The sequence below is a fragment of the Eutrigla gurnardus genome (assembly GCF_963514095.1).
Source record: "Eutrigla gurnardus genome assembly, chromosome: 11".
NCBI classification, from domain to species: Eukaryota; Metazoa; Chordata; class Actinopteri; order Perciformes; family Triglidae; genus Eutrigla; species Eutrigla gurnardus.
Window position 1 is genome coordinate 7,954,224 of NC_139925.1, and position 17,830 is coordinate 7,972,053.

At 42.9% G+C, this 17,830-nt stretch overlaps 2 protein-coding genes across 3 annotated transcripts in view; one reads left to right on the forward strand and one right to left on the reverse strand.

Annotated features, from left to right (window-relative positions):
• The first annotated feature begins 923 nt into the window (after window positions 1–923).
• col9a1b (collagen, type IX, alpha 1b) lies at window positions 924–12,947 on the forward strand. The gene is made up of 32 exons (XM_084021756.1): window positions 924–1,135; window positions 1,565–1,627; window positions 1,733–1,768; window positions 1,862–1,924; window positions 2,847–2,900; window positions 3,261–3,296; window positions 3,435–3,458; window positions 3,568–3,621; window positions 4,638–4,691; window positions 4,879–4,911; window positions 4,993–5,049; window positions 5,148–5,201; window positions 6,490–6,543; window positions 6,655–6,708; window positions 6,826–6,879; window positions 6,956–7,009; window positions 7,093–7,146; window positions 7,238–7,291; window positions 7,415–7,468; window positions 7,991–8,035; window positions 8,122–8,175; window positions 8,264–8,317; window positions 8,410–8,463; window positions 8,912–8,983; window positions 9,752–9,787; window positions 9,898–9,942; window positions 10,054–10,086; window positions 10,199–10,345; window positions 10,783–10,837; window positions 11,756–11,944; window positions 12,030–12,107; window positions 12,259–12,947. Exons 1-32 carry the CDS (start codon window positions 1,061–1,063, stop codon window positions 12,453–12,455), a joined length of 2,040 nt encoding a protein of 679 aa, XP_083877882.1. The 5' UTR covers window positions 924–1,060; the 3' UTR covers window positions 12,456–12,947.
• Window positions 12,948–14,894: 1,947 nt separating this feature from the next.
• Window positions 14,895–17,830, reverse strand: part of LOC311020845 (uncharacterized protein) — a 96,310-nt gene continuing 93,374 nt past the window's right edge. For both annotated transcript variants that reach the window (XM_084021070.1, XM_084021069.1), the window contains one exon: window positions 14,895–17,590. In XM_084021070.1, the coding sequence (XP_083877196.1) occupies window positions 17,490–17,590 (101 nt within the window). In that variant the 3' untranslated portion in view covers window positions 14,895–17,489. The remainder of the gene's footprint in view (window positions 17,591–17,830) is intronic.

Consider the following 17,830-nt stretch of genomic DNA (forward strand, 5'->3'; position numbering starts at 1 on the left):
TTTGAGGTGAAGAACAACCTTGTCCTTACACCATAAGTTATCCCCCTTTCAAATGTAAACGCTCCCAGCAGTCATTCTTTAGAAATAATCACGTGACGTGCCCTATACACGCAGAGGAGTTTTCTCACCCTCCTGTTTGGCTCGTCTGTGACAATGTTCAGTATAGTTGAAGTCTGCTGTGTCTCCATTTAGGCTTTTACCGAGAAATGTGTGGAATTTGTTACAGGTTGCGGTGAAGAAGACGAGCCGTAGGCTCAACCATCCTGTAACAGCACACCAGCTAAGCTTCCACAGCGCAAAGATGCACAATTACGCACGAAAGGGAATATTAATAACGAGTCGTTTTGACCACATTATAATTCCCTTATAAGTGTTTAAAATCAGATTGTTTCCATAATCTCACACTGCAGTTAATGTATTGTGTAAACAGCCTGCTTTCTGCTTTTCATCGTATGCATAAATCCAGACATGTGCTTTCATTTCCAACATAATCCAGAATGAGATTGTACTAAAAACTTATTTTTCCTTCGTTTATTCATCAAGTTTGAACTCCAGTCGATGCTGATTGACTGCGACGTGACGCGCGCCCAGACACATGCTTGCCATGACCTCCCAGCCAGCACATCGGTAAGAAGGACTAAACAATGAACAACTATCTGACTGTAGACTCCCAGGGCTTTAAATAGTCTAATGGCTTTACTGGTTGAGCCTGAAATTGCTGTTAATGCAGGTAAAAATACAATCAAGCAGCGTTCACATTAAGGGCGTAACAGATGATTATAGTGCAAACTTAAACAAACACCATTAGCAGAGGTTAAATAACCCGCTGACCCTGCCTATTGGTGGTGTCTGCGCCGTGGCCCCTCCCCCTCTGCAGACCGTCCAATCCCTTCCTGCAACCAAACAATGCATGAATATACATGAGCCCCCCGATGGCTCTGGGACCTGGACGGTCTAGATAGCTGGAGCCGATTCAGTTGGGTTGTTTTGTCGGGGGCTCCTTCAACCCAACAAACCCCAGCGAAAGGACTGTACAGCGTTTCCTGCCCACGGGGAGATCATGGCTCGGGCCCCCAGCGTTAGAGGGCCACTTCTGGTTCTGCTTGTGCAACTTGTCCTCATCTGCTCCGCTCAAGTAAGACTTATTATGTTTCTTCCCTCCCTCCCTCTCTCTCCCTCTGGTGTACTGCTTCTATAGGCTGATGTGACAGAAGTGCAGGTGAGTGTTCTCCTGCTGCCACATAACAAGATCTGTGTTTCATACAAGTGTGTTAAATGTATTGGCCATCTGTCACAGGAAAAAAGGTCAGGGATGCGACTATTGTCTGGAGTCTCATTCTTTAAAAATGTCCTTTTCCAAAGTGCAAAATGTTGATGGATTCTGCAATCATAAAGTGATTTCCGTGTTTCCAAGAGACAGTCGCGACATACAACAAGGCGGTGCACCTGTTCTCATGTTTTCATATCGTCTGTGTAGCAGTATGTCACTGTAAGAAATGGCAAGTTGATAGGGCCTGATAGGGGATGTTGTTATGATAACTAATATTGTTATTATTTGACTCAGAGGAGCCAAGGTCCTACTGGCCCTCCTGGACCTGCAGGTGTCCCCGGAATTGATGGCATTGCTGTAAGTGCTCTCGTTTCTGTAATGTCATCAATATCATGCGCCAAAATACTGTGCCAATAGTCCACTATCTGCTCACTTTAAAGCTCTTAATGTGTTCTGTTTCAGGGGGATCGAGGAGAAAATGGCGAGGAGGGACCTCCTGTAATTATAACACAGCATTATAAGATAATAAAAGGATGCGTTGCTTTTTATTATTTTTTATTCACTTTTAATATGTGGAACCTTTGTTTTCAGGGACCTGATGGCGATGGAGGTAAACCTGGTTCTTCGGGACTACCTGGAATACCTGGAAATGATGTGAGTACTCTTTGTTTTACATTTATACATGCACACGTTTTTACATACAGTAGATCTGTCTCCATAAGGGGGGTGGATCCACTGTATAGGTTCTGTTCACACTTCTCCGTCTTGTAGAGTGACCAGTGGAATTTCAGATTTAGCCAAGCTGTGGGGAAAATGTGTGCAAAAATGTGAGGAATTTATAACACAGGATGAACAAATTCAAATTTCCTTTTTAGCAGGGTGAACCAGGGGTCCGAGTGTAATTAACTTTGCTCCCTAGAGTATAAAGGAGGGTTAGAAAAACCTCCAAACACAATATTATACCGATGATAGACTGACAAATATGGTCTGTGGAGGAAGTTAGGCTTAGGTAGATAAAGTCTGATCATAAAATGTATTTGTTTTATGCACAATGCTTCCTCCATGCATCTACCAGGGTTGTGAGAACAATAACAGCTTTGTTGGCCGGCCGCTGTTGGTATCTCCTATCCAAAATCCTCAAAACGGTGTGGAATGATTTCTCTCAGAGAGCTTGTTTGAAAGATGCCAGAGGAATGTTGCCCTGTGCTTGGTTTGCAGTCTGAGAGGTTTGCCCTCTGCCCCCCCGGTGCTGACTTTTCCTGTGTGTCTGTGAAGTGGACGTCATGACGTGCTCAAAAACAAGAGCGTGGAGCTACAGCCCTGTGTATATATATATATATATATATATATATATATATATATATATATTGAACCACTTTAGAGGAGGGGATTGTAGTCCAGTTAATCCCATTTATGAATACGTAGGACTCCTCCCACTGGAGTTATGATGATGTAATACATGGAGATCTGATGCTGACACTGACAGAGGGAGGGGATTTTCAAATAAAGTGAAAATATAAAGGCACCTAAGGTTTGTTATGATGCATTAGTTAAGCATGTTGTCTGTCCTCTGCAGGGTTTGACCGGCCCGATTGGAGAGCTTGGACCCGACGGCCCCCTTGGACAGAAAGTGAGTGACTAATGAGCGTTTGCTTTCCCTGCTTCAGAGGCCGTCAGCGAAATTGGTGCCAAGCTGCTGTCCAGTCTTTTGGCACGGACTCGAGAGTCGCCGTGCATAAACCAATTCCTCGTGACAAATGAGACTTAATCCTGCAAGTCTTCTGTGTAATCTCCGTGGGGAACGAAAGCCCCGACATCGGTCCTCATTAGGCCTAAACATTGCCGGGTCAAGTGTGCCCGGCGCAGTCATGTGATGAGCTAGAGGAATGTTAACTCAGACCGTCGGCGGGCTCGCATGGCTCAATCTGACCTGAACACAGGATTTCATTTATTTCTACATGCATGTAATGTTTTTATCTCGTTTCTTTAGGGCGAACCTGGAAAAGCTGGACCTCGTGGAGCAACTGTGAGTAGCATTTCCTCTCTAGACCTGCCTGTCCAAGGATCAGACCTGATCAGCTGGAAATTACGTTATCTAGAAGATGCCTACATTTGACTTGTCTTGTATTCACCAAAATAATAATATTAATATGTCTCTCTTTAGGGTGTTGGGCCAGATGGACCCCCCGTAAGTCATTCCTTTATGCTGCACCACTGATTCCTCTGTTTCTATTACATTCTGGTGGTCTTTGTCAAAACGTGTTGATACTAAATGCCTGAAATGTGAATTTGTACAGGGACCACCCGGGCCTGGAGGACTTCCAGGTGAAGTGGGAAAAGCTGGACCACTTGTGAGTAGATGCAGAGCAGCAGACTGTTCCCTCTGTTTTATTTTGGGACTACAGGCTAGAACATGCACTGCAGGATCTGAGCACTGAGGTGGTCATTGGTGTCATGGTAACAAAAAAAGTCAGTCAGGCCGAGCTGCAGGGAAATTAGATACATCACTAAACCTGTCTACTGATCAAACATTTATTCATTTAAATAATGCATCCATCACAGTGTAAGTACATACATATAGTGCACCATATAGAATCAGAAAGTACCATATTTTACTAACTCTGTTTTTTTCATATTTTAGAAATTATGAATTATGGCCATAAAATAAAAACAAACATTACATATTCAGCATTTCATCCGGCTAAATTGTTGCCTGAAGGAATGTTTTGCTACTTTATTAAATTGGTTCTTTACAACCCAGAATTTATATTTATAGGAGTTATTTTATTTTTTATTTTTTCATTTTTGCCCTTCGGCTGCATCAGGTTACATCACGTTTCAAAGCAGTGATTTTGGATTTACAATCAGGGTTGAAATCGATGTTTAGCTCCCAATGCACATATAAATAACATCACCCTCAAATACATATGTAAATATGGAGTTTGAAAGTAATAATAGGGGAAAGAAATTCACATTTGCACAGACACCAAGTGAGCTAGCAAACATTTCTTTGCAGAAAGCCAAAAATGAGAGGAATTTATTGTTTGTTTTATGGATTCCTCTTAAAAACTGAATGCATTTCACCACCAAGGGCACTGACAATATTTACACAATAAATGAAATGTCAAAGCATTAACACTCTAAAGGTAAAAAGGGGGCTTTTATCCACTTGGCCTTAAGGTTTTATAGTAAAGGGTGGCTCGACGTTTATGTGTGCTTTTAGGCTAATTGTTATTGGGATACTTTAGTGTATAATAAAGAGAGTGTATAATTCACAGTAAAGCAAAGCAGGTCCATGCCAGGATGGAGAGCCCAGTGCATGTATTGTCTCTGTGTGGTTTTTGACATATTTGATGTCTTTCTGCAGGGGTCCATAGGTGTGAGGGGGCCACAGGGACCTCTTGGACCAACGGGGCCCAGAGTAAGTGACACAGATTTAAAATCATTAGATTTCACAAGGGACGGATCATGTTGCAGACATTAAATTAATTTGGTCTTTTAAGCGACGCCACCATTGCACACGTCCCTTTATCTAGTAATTTATCTGTCATGTTGGTGAGTATGTTCATTGTAAAAGTGTCAACTTGTGTGTTTTTTCTCACATTCAGGGTGCAGCTGGAATGCAAGGCAATGCCGATCTGGTAAACTTTGTTTTCTGGAGATTATGAATTAGGTTTTATACATTTTCATGAATATTTTCTGACTTTTATTCTGTTGTTTAGTGTCCAAACTCTTGTCCACCTGGGACGTCTGGACATCCTGGCCTCCCTGGCATGAAGGTGAGAAGCACAGGGTTTTTTTCTGTCACACCAAAATCACGTTAGTGCCTTAAAATGTCGTATTAAATCAATGCTGCTGCTATTTTATGTGTTTCAAGGGCCACAAAGGTGTAAAAGGTGAAGCAGGAGAACCTGGCAAACAAGGGCACAAGGTAAAATATGACAAATAATCCTTGTTTGTTAACCCAAAGCCAGGTTTAACCATCAACAACACCAACACGGTGAATTTATACTCACATAAAACTGCATGAATAGCAGGTAAAAACGGTCACACATGCCACAGTGTTCCACGTCAGGAGGAAAAATGATGCATGACTTATGAAAAAAGGGATTCATGGCAGCGTTGAGACAAGTATTATTTGTGCTGCTCTATTTCTAGAGGAAGTGATACATGCCTGTGTGTAATGCCTCGGACTCCTCGCGAGGCACGGGGGATGATTTATTTGAAATGATGTTCAAGCACAACTAGCCTCTCCCCGTAATGTGCCGATGCACTATATAAATGGAAATGAGTCTGGGCCTATCTTCCTTTATCACCGCATGCCAGCATATGATTTACTGTCAGTCTGCACTCTGTCCCCAAGAAGGATTTTCTCCTTCACCCAAAGTTTGGTGTGAGGGCCTTTCTGTCTGCGTTCCACCAGATTCACCAATAGAAAGACGTTATCAGCCAACAACGGAGTAACAAGACGTGTGTAATGTCATCATCACATTGAAGAATATTACAATATAAGTCAGATAAGAGTAAAAATACTTCACTTTGTATTTGAAATGAACAGAAACAATATGTCCCAGTAATTATATATCACATTTAACAATATTATTAAAATATATAACGATAAGCAAAGATAGGAAGATATTTTGTAGCTTTTTTCTTTTTAATAATACCACCAGAAATTGAAGACATTTTTTTTTAACGATGCAACAATCTGCAGACGTTCATCTTCCTCTCTTTGTAGACAAATGCAACGGGTTTTACTTCTGTTTGTCGTGTAATATTTGATCATCAGCCATGCCTTGTTTATATCTCTTAATAGCCAATTCAAATGCACATAATTAAATGAAGAAATTGCCTTTTTTAATGACAGAAACTATACGCATGCAGCATTAAACCCGAGCCACTATCCGTCTTCGTGGATATGCCTCCTCAGGTCGGCCGCTGAGTCAGCATATCAATGCTTTGTCACTGGGCAAAGCAGGGGAACGGTAATTTGGAGTTAATTTGTCTGCTTTCTTCCCCCTCCTTGCGATCCATTAAAAAGTGGGCATTAAACACATTTGAGAAAGGCTGCCTGGTTTTCTAATTAACACTCCGTTGATAGGAGCAGCCTCTGTTCAAATTTTTCACCCTTATAATGAATATAAATTTGCTGTGTAGTGTTTCATCCGACCGACTTGCTGCTTTGCCGCTAATGTTCTTCCTCCCTGTCGTTCCCTCAGGGTGAGGAGGGAGATCAGGGAAGTCAGGGGGAGGTCGGCTCCCAAGGACCGACGGTGAGAGATGACATTTATGATACGATATGAATCTCTTTCAAGTTACAGTCTGTGCTTTATTGTGTCAGGTTCTCTTTCTTCTCGCTGACGCGCCTGTCGGATCTGTTTCAGGGTCCCCAGGGACTTCGTGGAGCCATGGGGATGATGGGCACCAAGGGGGAGATGGTAAGTGTTCCTGTGATTTCGGAGCCGACGGCACCTTTCATATATTTCAGATTCTTCCTGCATTACTTGCGAATTCGGGGTGAAACAGATTAAAACGCTAATATCGTTCTCCGGCAGGGAGCTCGAGGTCTCGATGGAGGTCCAGGTCCCCAGGGTGTTGCAGGGGCAACTGTAAGTTTCTCCAACGATACACATGCTTTTATTTTGGCACGAAATGAGCGGCGTATGATTCAACGCTTCATTGCAGGGCGATCTAGGCCAGAGGGGCGTGATGGGCGAGCCCGGGCCTAAAGGTGAAACGGTAAGGAGACGCATTAATAACCCTCGCCGACTGCAATTTGTTTGTACAATTTTAAGAAAATTGACTTTTTCTTTGTTGTTCAGGGTGTTCTAGGGCCGAGAGGAATCACGGGCGTTCCAGGTCCCAAGGGAGAGGCTGTGAGTGTCTGATCAGTGACCACAAATTAAGCTGAATCGACACATTTGCCTGCAGACAGCTCATTTCAGTTTGTGTGGTTTTTGTCACCAGGGCTTACCGGGTGTGGACGGTCGTGAGGGTATTCCTGGGATGCCCGGAGCTAAGGTAGAGAAACATTTCTACCACTTTATTTATAAAAGTTTGTAATATTAAAATGTATTACCGTTACGTCTCGGCTCTTTAGCCGTGAGGAGCTTCACATCTTTGCACTTGTCTGTTTCCCTGCAGGGAGGCATTGGGCAGTCAGGCGTTCCCGGCGAGGTCGGACTTCAGGGGCTTCCTGTGAGTATGACCTTTGACCCCAAACTGACTCTGATTGGACACACCTGAGTAAACTCCCCAGGAGCAGCTTAAGGCACGGCAGCTCATGAATGCTGCAGTACGATGCCCGTCATCTCCACATACGTATCGCAGTAAAAAAGCTCATATTTGAAAGAATATAATAACGTTTCTGGAGGTTTCATACTAACTATTATATTCCATCACTGTCTTCTTCAGGCAGAAAAAAGTTTTTCCGTCGCACTAATCTGTGATTAGTCTAATGAAAGTCTATCAGTTGGCATAAGCAGCGCCATTAAGGAAGATTTCATAGGCGTAAAACTCTTTAACTTATTTAAATATTCCCATCATGTTTATCACCTAAAGCTTGTTTGGGTGGAGAGATCACACCAAACGTATTTTCCTCACCCACTAAGCCTTCTTTGTGCTCCAGTGTCTCCTACAGCGAGATTTCTTTTACGGATGATACTTCCTCCTAGAAATTGTTCTTTCTTATCTGTTCAAGATGTGCTCTCTCTCTTTTAGGGCTTGCCTGGAGCTGCTGGACCAAAAGGCTTGGGTGGTTTGAAGGTGGTTTGCTTGATTCATTTGCTTTATTAATTAATTGTATCATTTTTGATTTTCTTCAATCGTCAAGTTGGTTGGTTTGTGCACAGGGAGACGTGGGTCAAGGCGGCATCCCCGGAACAATGGGATCTGCTGGCAAAGCAGTAAGTGTGAGCGGTGCATGATGGGAACACCGGCTGCTTTTTGTCACCTTCCGTTGTGTCACTGTGTCATTTCACTGTCCCACCCCAGGGTGAGCGTGGAGAACAGGGAGAGCTGGGACCCGTTGGACCGATTGGTGACTCTGTGAGTAGATTTTCCTGCTTGAATTTCTACTGTTCTGTTTATTTGGTTGAATTGTTCATCTTATTCTTATCATTTTTTTCAATTCTCCCAAGGGAGCTGTAGGAGTGCAAGGTCCTGTAGGTCCAGCTGGCAAACTAGGAGCCAGGGTAAGTTATAGAGCTCAGATTAAGATGTTTACTTTATTTTGAAAATAAAGGCCTTATGAATACCTTAGGGTGTAAATGCAATGTTGATACTCTGAATGGAAGGAGGTGAAAAGGATGCACAGTCCTGTTGTTTCACTGGAGAGTCTCAGAGAATAGAGCCCGGGTATCACATGAGCTCTATTTTCACAGTAAGGGGAGACTAGTGAGCAGCGGGCTGAATGAGCTCTCTGTTCTCCTGGCATTCCTCAGACAGTCAGTGATCAAAGGGGGAATGGTGCACACAAACACGCCTCAAAGGAGAGTTATTTCATTATAACGCCGTGTTAACAGGTGTTATGCAATATGAAATTCATTAAAAATAAAGAGCGAATGACATTATTTTACTACTACTGCTGTGGATCTCCACATTCTTTGTATAACCCTGATTAGATGTGTTTATTTGTCACAGGGCCCCAAAGGTAACCCCGGACTATCTGGTCTCCCTGGTCCTCCTGGTCTGCCCGGGGTGAAGGGAGAGAGGGTAAGCAAACAGAAGATGCTCACTGTGTGTCTTTCGGGACGGTGTTTTCAGGATATGACGAATCACAAACGAGGACACGTCGACTGTGAGCAGAGCGGCATACTTTACAACGGAAGAGCAATCAATAATCCTCGAAGACGTTAAACACACAATCCGGGCTAAAAGCAACACAGTTCAAACTGGAGGACTGGCAATACATCACCGACTGTGTGACGGTGTACATGAACAGGCGTGTGATATCACTGCTCCGTCTACAGCACGACAGATCTGACTACAATCACATCTGTGTGTTATTTGACATGAATTCAGACTCACGGAGTAGAAGGTACTTTATCCGTTCCCTTGGGGAAATGGTTGCATGTAGGACAGTTTAAGACTCTTTCAGCTTTTTAATAGTGTGTAATATATATACTGATTTACACTGCTGGAGCTGCAGCTAAAAGAATAAGGCTTAAATATCATCATACATGCCATAAGAATACATTTAGAATACATTGATTTAAGATAATACACCTAAATAACTAATTATATTCAAATCTAAACATGCTCTAGATGGGGCAGTGATATCATAATCACATAGTGTGTGATTTTTTTAATTTACTTTGAGTCTGAATCGTGACTTCACCTTCTTTGTATTCGTTTAACGCGATTCGCACGCCGTTTGTAGCGCAGACCCCCGATCAGCTCCCTCTAGTGGGGACAAATAGAATACTCACACCACTGTCATGAACATTTAGCAAGTCAACTCCTTTGTTTTGGTTCATACAGGCAGAACGTGGAGAGCCTGGACCCAAAGGAGAGCAGGTATGAAATCATCACGCTAAATATTAATTCAGCCCCCTTCATCCTAATGCTGCATTCAAATGAGAAGCTTTGGGGTTGCTTTGAATAATTCAAGGATTGTGTGTTCACAGGGAACGCAAGGTGATGAGGGAAACCCTGGAGAGAAAGGGGATCATGTAAGTTGTTACATCAACACGAGTAAATTAACTTACTTGGACTGTTCAACGCTTCAGTGCAGAGGAGGATCTCACCAGAGTGCACTTGTCCTCTCATCCTCTGTGTTTTAGGGCGAGGAGGGAGAATCTGGAGCCAAAGGAGAGGTGAGTTCAAACTGATGAACCCGGAGTCTCAGGATTTCCCCGCGGTGTCCAACGATCGAGGATGCGCTGCAGCTTCGTACCATTTCTCTGGTCTCGTTTTTTTCCTGTCAAGGTCGGTAACCCTGGCGACACCGGCAAAAGAGGTCCCGAGGGAAGTCGAGGACAACCCGGCATCGAGGGGCCGCCCGGCTCGCCTGGACCGCGGGGCATGCAGGGGAACAGGGGTTCACCGGGAGTCCGAGGGTCTCAAGGCCCTGCGGTAGGTCCAAGAGGAAAACACAATATCTGTGGGAAAACAACACACTTAACCCAAACTCTGAGGCCTAAAAGTTTGGATTAAGTACATTCTCTTACTGTACATGTTTTACTTTCAAAACTCCCTTCCAATCTACTTATTTCCACAAAACCTCTACTTTTTTAAGTCTACTGAATATTTTTTTTAAAGGACATGCCATTCATAAATCCATGCACACTTTAATCTTCATATTCGGATGTCCTTATAATTTAAAACACATCAGACTATATCATCCAACTACATCAAGATGCACTGAAAAAGTTCTTTCAATAAAACAAGTCCCAGAATAGTTTTCTCCAAGTCTTTCACATGTCGTCAAAACAGGAAAGAGATACTCCAGAGTCTTGACATACAGCCAATGTTTCAGTAAAACCTTTTTTAAGTCATCTTTTTCTTTCCAGGGTAAAGAGCCCAGCGATCAGCACATCAAACAAGTTTGCATGCGAGTCATGCAAGGTAAGAACTGATAGGCCTTTGACCCCATTTATCATTCCCTTGTGCCTCATTTCATGACTTTAATCTTTCCCAGAATGCCTCATTATACAACCGCACACAGAGCCGCCCCTCCGTTGTCTCATTGATCTGGGTGGCTGTGGAATACTCGGAGGTTCAAACAAGGGACAGCCTAACCAAAACACGAAATGAGCTTCAGTCTCTGTTAATTTGATGGATGAAAGATCTCCCTCTGCGAGCTCTGGAAAATGTTTCTCTGAAGTCACAACCTCCGTTCTCTTCATTCTGTTGCTTTTACTGTACATCCTCACAACTCATCTCCTACACTCATGATTTTTTTATACCCGATATGCTGAAAAATTCATTTCACCTTCAGCAGACCGGCTCTCCTCCACTCCCTTGCAAGAAGCCTGGAAAAGAAATCTTAAAAAGACAAGAAAAAAAAAAAAAAAAGAGCAGTCAAGCAGCCACTACATGAATTTTCATCAGGAGCCAGAAAACCGGAATCTCAAGCGCAAATTGACCAAATATTGGATCCTTTACACCGTGAATGTAAATTTCCCGTCGCTGATTGCCTGAAAATAAAGAGTATTATCTTCTTTATGCTCAATTTCCAGCGGTTCTATAGAGAAAGGTTGAAAAACAAGGAGAGGCTCGAGGGATGTCGTGACCACGGTTTCACCTCGCTCCGCTTCACTCCGACTCCAGTACAAGAGTTGTTGGACCATCTCCTCCACGAGAGTTGCTTTGGGGGTTTTCGGAAATGAGCTCACTTATGCTGCCTCATGATTTATAACTAAGCGTTATGTATTAGAAAGTCCCCTGATGTCAGCTACCTCTGAACACAAAGAGTTTAATGCCCTGGTGCCTGTCACGCATCGGTTAAATGACATTTAAGTCCCTTCTCTTGTGCTCCAACAGAACAGCTGGCCCAGTTAGCCGCTAGCTTAAGGAGGCCGGAGATGGGCGTAGCTGGTTTACCTGGGAAACCTGGACCTCCGGGGCAAGCTGGTCCTCCGGGAGACAACGGCTTCCCTGGGCAGGGTGGAATACGAGGCCTTCCAGGACTCAAGGGCCCGCCGGGAGTTATTGGAATGAAGGGACCCAAAGGTAATGCTGTTTAGGGTTATGTGAGAGAAATTTATCAAAACAGTGGAATGCTTGTACACAAATATCGTCATTAATTACGTTACAGGTGAAATGGGAGACCGAGGCTCCAGGGGCCCCACTACACGAGGACCTAAAGGTCAGCCAGGACATCCTGGACTTCCTGGTGAGTAGATCCTGCCTTTGAAATGAGCCTTCTATCTTAAAGAGTTCAAAATCCACCTCAAAACAATATAATTTCTTACATTGAAATCGAGTTATGAAGGGGTCTATTGAAGGACAGAAACATTTCATTGGGTTCTATTTTGTGATCACAGGTGAGCCCGGCAAACCTGGCTACGGTCAGGACGGTCGTGACGGGCAGAGGGGACCTCCTGGTGTTCCTGGACAGTCCGGTGTACCTGGGCCCCCCGGCACAGCTGGTCCCAACGGTTACTGCGACCCGTCGGCCTGCAACCTCGCAGCGGGAGCCGCCCACCAGTCTATGGATGTGAAGGGACCTGCAGGCAACTAAGAGACACTCTGGCAGAGACAGAAAGACTGTTGGATTAGCTCCCCAGAGCCCACGATGTTTTTCACACTTCCTTCCCAGGGTCTGTGGTCGGTGAGGTGCCTTCCATCCACTCGTCTCGTGAACATGTGTTGTGCCAGCCACATCATCAGAAGGAGGCACCCTCTTCATAGAAAAAACATTGTTTATGATGCAAAAAGCTTGTTCTGGTGTTTTTCAACCCGAGTGATGTTTTGATATTTTCACAAAGGCGTGCTCACATTTCTGAGACGATGAAATGACCAGAAATGTTTATTTATCACTCTCCTTGTACGCCTGCATTCTCTGTTCTGTTCAACATTTGCAGTGTTCTTCAATAAAAGCTCCTCCACTTCCTCAGAGTATTTCAAATAACCACCAAACAAATCAGGTCTGTTTTAAGATGCCATTTTCAATTATTTTGTTCTGTTCTGTGCTAACGTACCAAAGATAAACCTGCTGAGACCCGCTCTTTAAAAATATGTCTATTATTATTATCAAAATAAAAAGGAGAAAGAGGATGAAAATGTCATCAAGTCTCACTGACTTCAGTTGAAAATGTTGTAAATCTGTAAAAAAAAACAAAAAATATGTTTAAAATGTGGTTAATTATATTTCCTACAAAACAACGTGATGTGAGATTTTGCCTCATTGTACATAATGACAACAGGGTGCAGTCGTGCATTTATAGGGATATATTTTAGGGATGAGGGAGACCCTCATTAATGTTACAAATAAAGAAAACAACACAACGTGTTTCATTTATTCTCTGCTCTTTGATCTCAATCGTTTTTCTGAAGCCTAGAATGAAAACAACGGCAGTTGACAAAAACACTCATGATCCATTTAGTAGCTGTTTGATCACATCACATGATCTTCATCAACAAATGGAGTTTGCCAAAAGAAATGTGTATACATTTTCCATTCACATTTCCATAACTGGGCGAAATCCACCTGCTGATAAAGATTATGTGATGTCATCGAAAGCTGCAGCTTAAAATAGATCTTAAGGTAAGTTTTTTTTTGTAAAAATCTGTTTCCAAGATCAAGAATTAACTTTGAAATGCAAAAATATCACAGAAGTTTACTCAGCTTCATTCAAAACAGCTTTTAAACATATCTTTGCATTATTAATTAATGTTTAACCATTTAAAGAAACCTCGGTCAAGTCTTTCACATGGTAACGTGTGATACAACTCCTTAAAAGGAGTTACCATTAACTTAATATTCAAAACATAATAAAAAGGAAACATGGAAAGCCGACTGTTCGAGCCCAAAATATAAGACAAGAAAAAGAAAGGACTGAATAGCATTTATTGCACACAAGTAAGGCAGGTGTCATTAATCAGTGAAAATAAAAGATGCAGCAAAGAAAAGTGTAAAATATAACCTCCGATACCTGGAAACCACATCAACACACCGGATCATCCTCCACTACAGGAACTCTACGACCACCATTCATTATCCAGCAAGTCGACTTACAGTCTGTTTCTACATTCACAAGAGGTTTCAATTGCTTTTTCTTTTTTTTCTCCCTCCAGTAAAAGGCAACAGTTTGTGTTGTGATTTTTTCTCTCCCAAAATAGCTAATCACGTAGACGTGTGGTGAACCAAGACTGAGGTAGATATTCAACCAACCAAAGAGTTTCAAAAAAGCACACATTAAAGTCCCACAGCACGACATGAGCTTGTAGCAGAGAGGAGTCCCAGCGGGGGGAGTCACGGCGAGAGGAGTCACAGCGAGAGAGGAGTCACGGCGAGAGAGAGGGGTCACAGCGAGAGAGGAGTCACGGCGAGAGAGAGGAGTCACGGCGAAATAGAGAGGAGTCACAGCGAAAGAGAGGAGTCACGGCGAGAGAGAGGAGTCACAGCGAGAGAGGAGTCACGGCGAGAGAGAGGAGTCACGGCGAAAGAGAGGAGACAGCGAAAGAGAGGAGTCACAGCGAAAGAGAGGAGTCACGGCGAGAGAGAGGAGTCACGGCGAGAGAGAGGAGTCACGGCGAGAGAGAGGAGTCACGGCGAGAGAGAGGAGTCACAGTGAAAGAGAGGAGTCACAGTGAAAGAGAGGAGTCACAGCGAGAGAGAGGAGTCACAGCGAGAGGAGTCAAAGCGAGAGGAGTCACAGCGAGAGGAGTCACAGCGAGAGGAGTCACAAAGAGAGGAGTCACAGCGAGACGAGTCAAAGCGAGAGGAGTCACAGCGAAAGAGAGGAGTCACAGCGAAAGAGAGGAGTCACAGCGAAAAAAGAGGAGTCACAGCGAGAGAGAGGAGTCACAGCGAAAGAGAGGAGTCACAGCGAAAGAGAGGAGTCACAGCGAAAAAAGAGGAGTCACAGCGAGAGAGAGGAGTCACAGCGAAAAAAGAGGAGTCATAGCGAGACGAGTCAAAGCGAGAGGTTTCACAGAAAGAGGAGTCACAGCGAGAGGAGTAACGGCGAGAGCAGCAGGCAGACACATTTAATCCAAGGGAACGTGGCGAGAGGCTGATCAGCTTCATAACAAGCTTATTTACAAGATTATATTATATGTGACAACAGGATCCACTTACATTACTGAAAACAGCAACAATAAAATATGTGGATGTATAAAACTGATTGTGAGTCCAAGCCTATCTTTAGATGCATAACAGCATTTGATTTGAATGATTCAACCTCATTTCCCCACTTAGAATAAACTGATTTTTAACGTGGAGCGATGGAAAAATGGCTGACGCCAAATTGCTAGTGAAGTGGGCTGTGACATTAGCGGCCATTTTGTGTCCTCCTCGTTATTATACGGTTTAGCTAAATTGAAGTCACAAACCGCCGCACATTAATATCAATTCAAGCTAAATGTAATACATGCAGAGTGTTGCTCTCATCAGTATCACCAAAAAAAAACTTAAGATCACATTAGTCTGCTGATGCATCCTCATTTGAATTTGGTCAAGGTCGGCGTTATTGTCTCCAAGGGGAACCCATTAAACCGAATATGAAAATTAGCATGATGAAAGGACAGAGGCCAATAGCAGAAGGGGATTTTATGTAGCCTATAACCCAAAGAAAGATTGTTTTCCCATTCACATTACAAGCAGAGAAAATAAACACGTCCAGCAGGGGGCTCTTTCAACTCACAAATGAAGTGGGCAGCAGACGTTTGACTCCATACACATCTGAAAGTAGACCCACTCACAGATACAACTCAGCAGAGATATAAAACAAAATACATAAAAACCAAGCCTGCATGCTGAGAAGAGAAAAAAAAAATGCAGTGAGTTACGATTTGTATGTGGAAGAGAAGCTTGATGACTTTCTATGATGTTAAGTATGATGAAGTAAAAACAGATCAGATACGGACAGAACCGCGTTTTCAACGGCACAAAATGTCAAATACACCCACAGAACTTCCCAAACATTAATCACAGCAGGACACTTAAAAGTAAGATTAAAGCCTTTGAGTCAAAGTCTCATTAAACAGTGCCCGAAATCAAAGCTCGAGGAAAATATATAAAAGTTCAATGTTTAGTGTGATTATAAAGTTTACTTTTTGGATGGAACACCCTCCCAAAAAAACTGTGCATCCCCTTCATCTGAATGCTGGGAACTTTAAGCTTTCTTAGAAGCAGAATTTCTCTGAGTTTTCTGGACAAGATCTATATAATCAGATGGCCTGTTTATGTGAAGTTGACTCAAAATCTTGTGACATTACTTGAGACCATGAAAATGTCTCGAACTCTTCTTACAACAAATAAAAGTCTGGAGACACCGGAAAAACCATAATGATACATAGTGACACACAATACAGGTCGGTGAGTGAAAAACCAGGATGTAGACCGCGATACTGTTAAAAACAAACGAGAAAGTTCAAGTACATTAAAAAGTAGACGTTAAACCCAAATAAGTCTGAATTTGTAGTGTAGTAGTCCGATTTCCTTTGTGTGGCTGAAAATCAAAAATATACAAATAAACCAGAGGAATCATCATACACAACACTATGTAAACAATAAATGTTAATAATCATCTCTCTCTCTCACACACGGATAACAAAAGTAAGAACCTTAATGTATCATTACATTGACAACTTGCTTATGTAATTATATTGTCAGGTCCCATTACATGCACCATTAGAAAGGAAGAAAGAAAAATCACTCATTCAACTCGTCTACAGAATAAACCAACAGTAAAAGGTGAATGTGAGGTCACACTCGTTAAATATGTAAAATACATTCTTACAAATCTGCCCTTGAAGTATCACAAACAGGAGTTTCAGACAAAAGCGTACGAGCTGTCGGTTTTAACTCTACAAACAGGAAGATGTCTTTATCAGCGATGACACCGCAGATGCTTTTAAATGATCATCATGCACGATGCAAATGTGTCATAAAAACACGTATTAATCCACCTTCTAGTACTATTACCGAATATCCATGCTACATTTACCACAATTACTACCACCAACATTTAATGCACTCTTGAAGAACACGCTTCGAATAAATAATCTGCTGCACTTTGGTTGCATAAGGAGTTTCAAAAATAAATAATTCTCACACTTTGAAACAAAAAAAGAAAAACAGTCATTCAGCTAATCTCTCTCACACACGCACACACACACACGCACACACACACACCTTCTTGCAGCACAATGGCTTATCTGAATAAGAACAGAAGAGTGAATAGACATGCCTATTATGGAGGCAAACGAATAATTAAGATCCTGTTTTTTTGACTTAACAGAACGTGATGAAACAAAGTCATTTCATGGACTTGAAAGACATAATGAGAGTTGACAAGGAATGCATTACATCACAGTAGGGGATGTGAAAACAATACCTTTAAAGTACAGCATTGCAGAAAAAAACAATTCCATTCTAAAAACAAAAACCCAACAACGCAGACTGCATCCAAATGTAATTGTGTTGTGAAGTAAAGAGGTCAGTTGTGAGTCTGAAACGAGAGCCGAGGAAGCCGTTACATACAGCGAGGCCGTCCTTCTCCTGCTCTGTGGAGCCGGACGTCCGTGTTCGAAGCCGCTCCGTGAGGTTTTACAGGGCTGGAAGGAGACAGTCCCCGGGGTCACATGTCCCAGGAGGTCCACGGGGCCCCGGGGAGCCCGGAGGGCCCGGAGAAGTGTTCCCAGGAGGGCCTTGACAGAGAGTTAGACATTATTAATTCCTACGCCGGGCTGCACTTCATCATCTTTCAGCAGAGTGACGTACCGGATGGAAGTACACAGTAATATATGGCGTGTTTTAATTCAAAAGGCTACGGTGTACTTTATATCCAGCCCAGATATTTCTGCTGCAGCTACACCAATAAATCAGCCTGATACATCGGCCGATATTAGCTCATTGCAGAAATAATGTCAAAAGTGTGTGTGTGTGTG

Excerpts from the sequence above, each read along its gene's own strand:
- col9a1b (XM_084021756.1), top strand. The coding sequence starts at position 1,061 with ATGGCTCGGGCCCCCAGCGTTAGAGGGCCACTTCTGGTTCTGCTTGTG. Across the intron at positions 2,901-3,260 it reads ACGGCCCCCTTGGACAGAAA|GGCGAACCTGGAAAAGCTGG; the intron begins GTGAGTGACTAA and ends TCGTTTCTTTAG. Across the intron at positions 8,176-8,263 it reads TGGGATCTGCTGGCAAAGCA|GGTGAGCGTGGAGAACAGGG; the intron begins GTAAGTGTGAGC and ends GTCCCACCCCAG.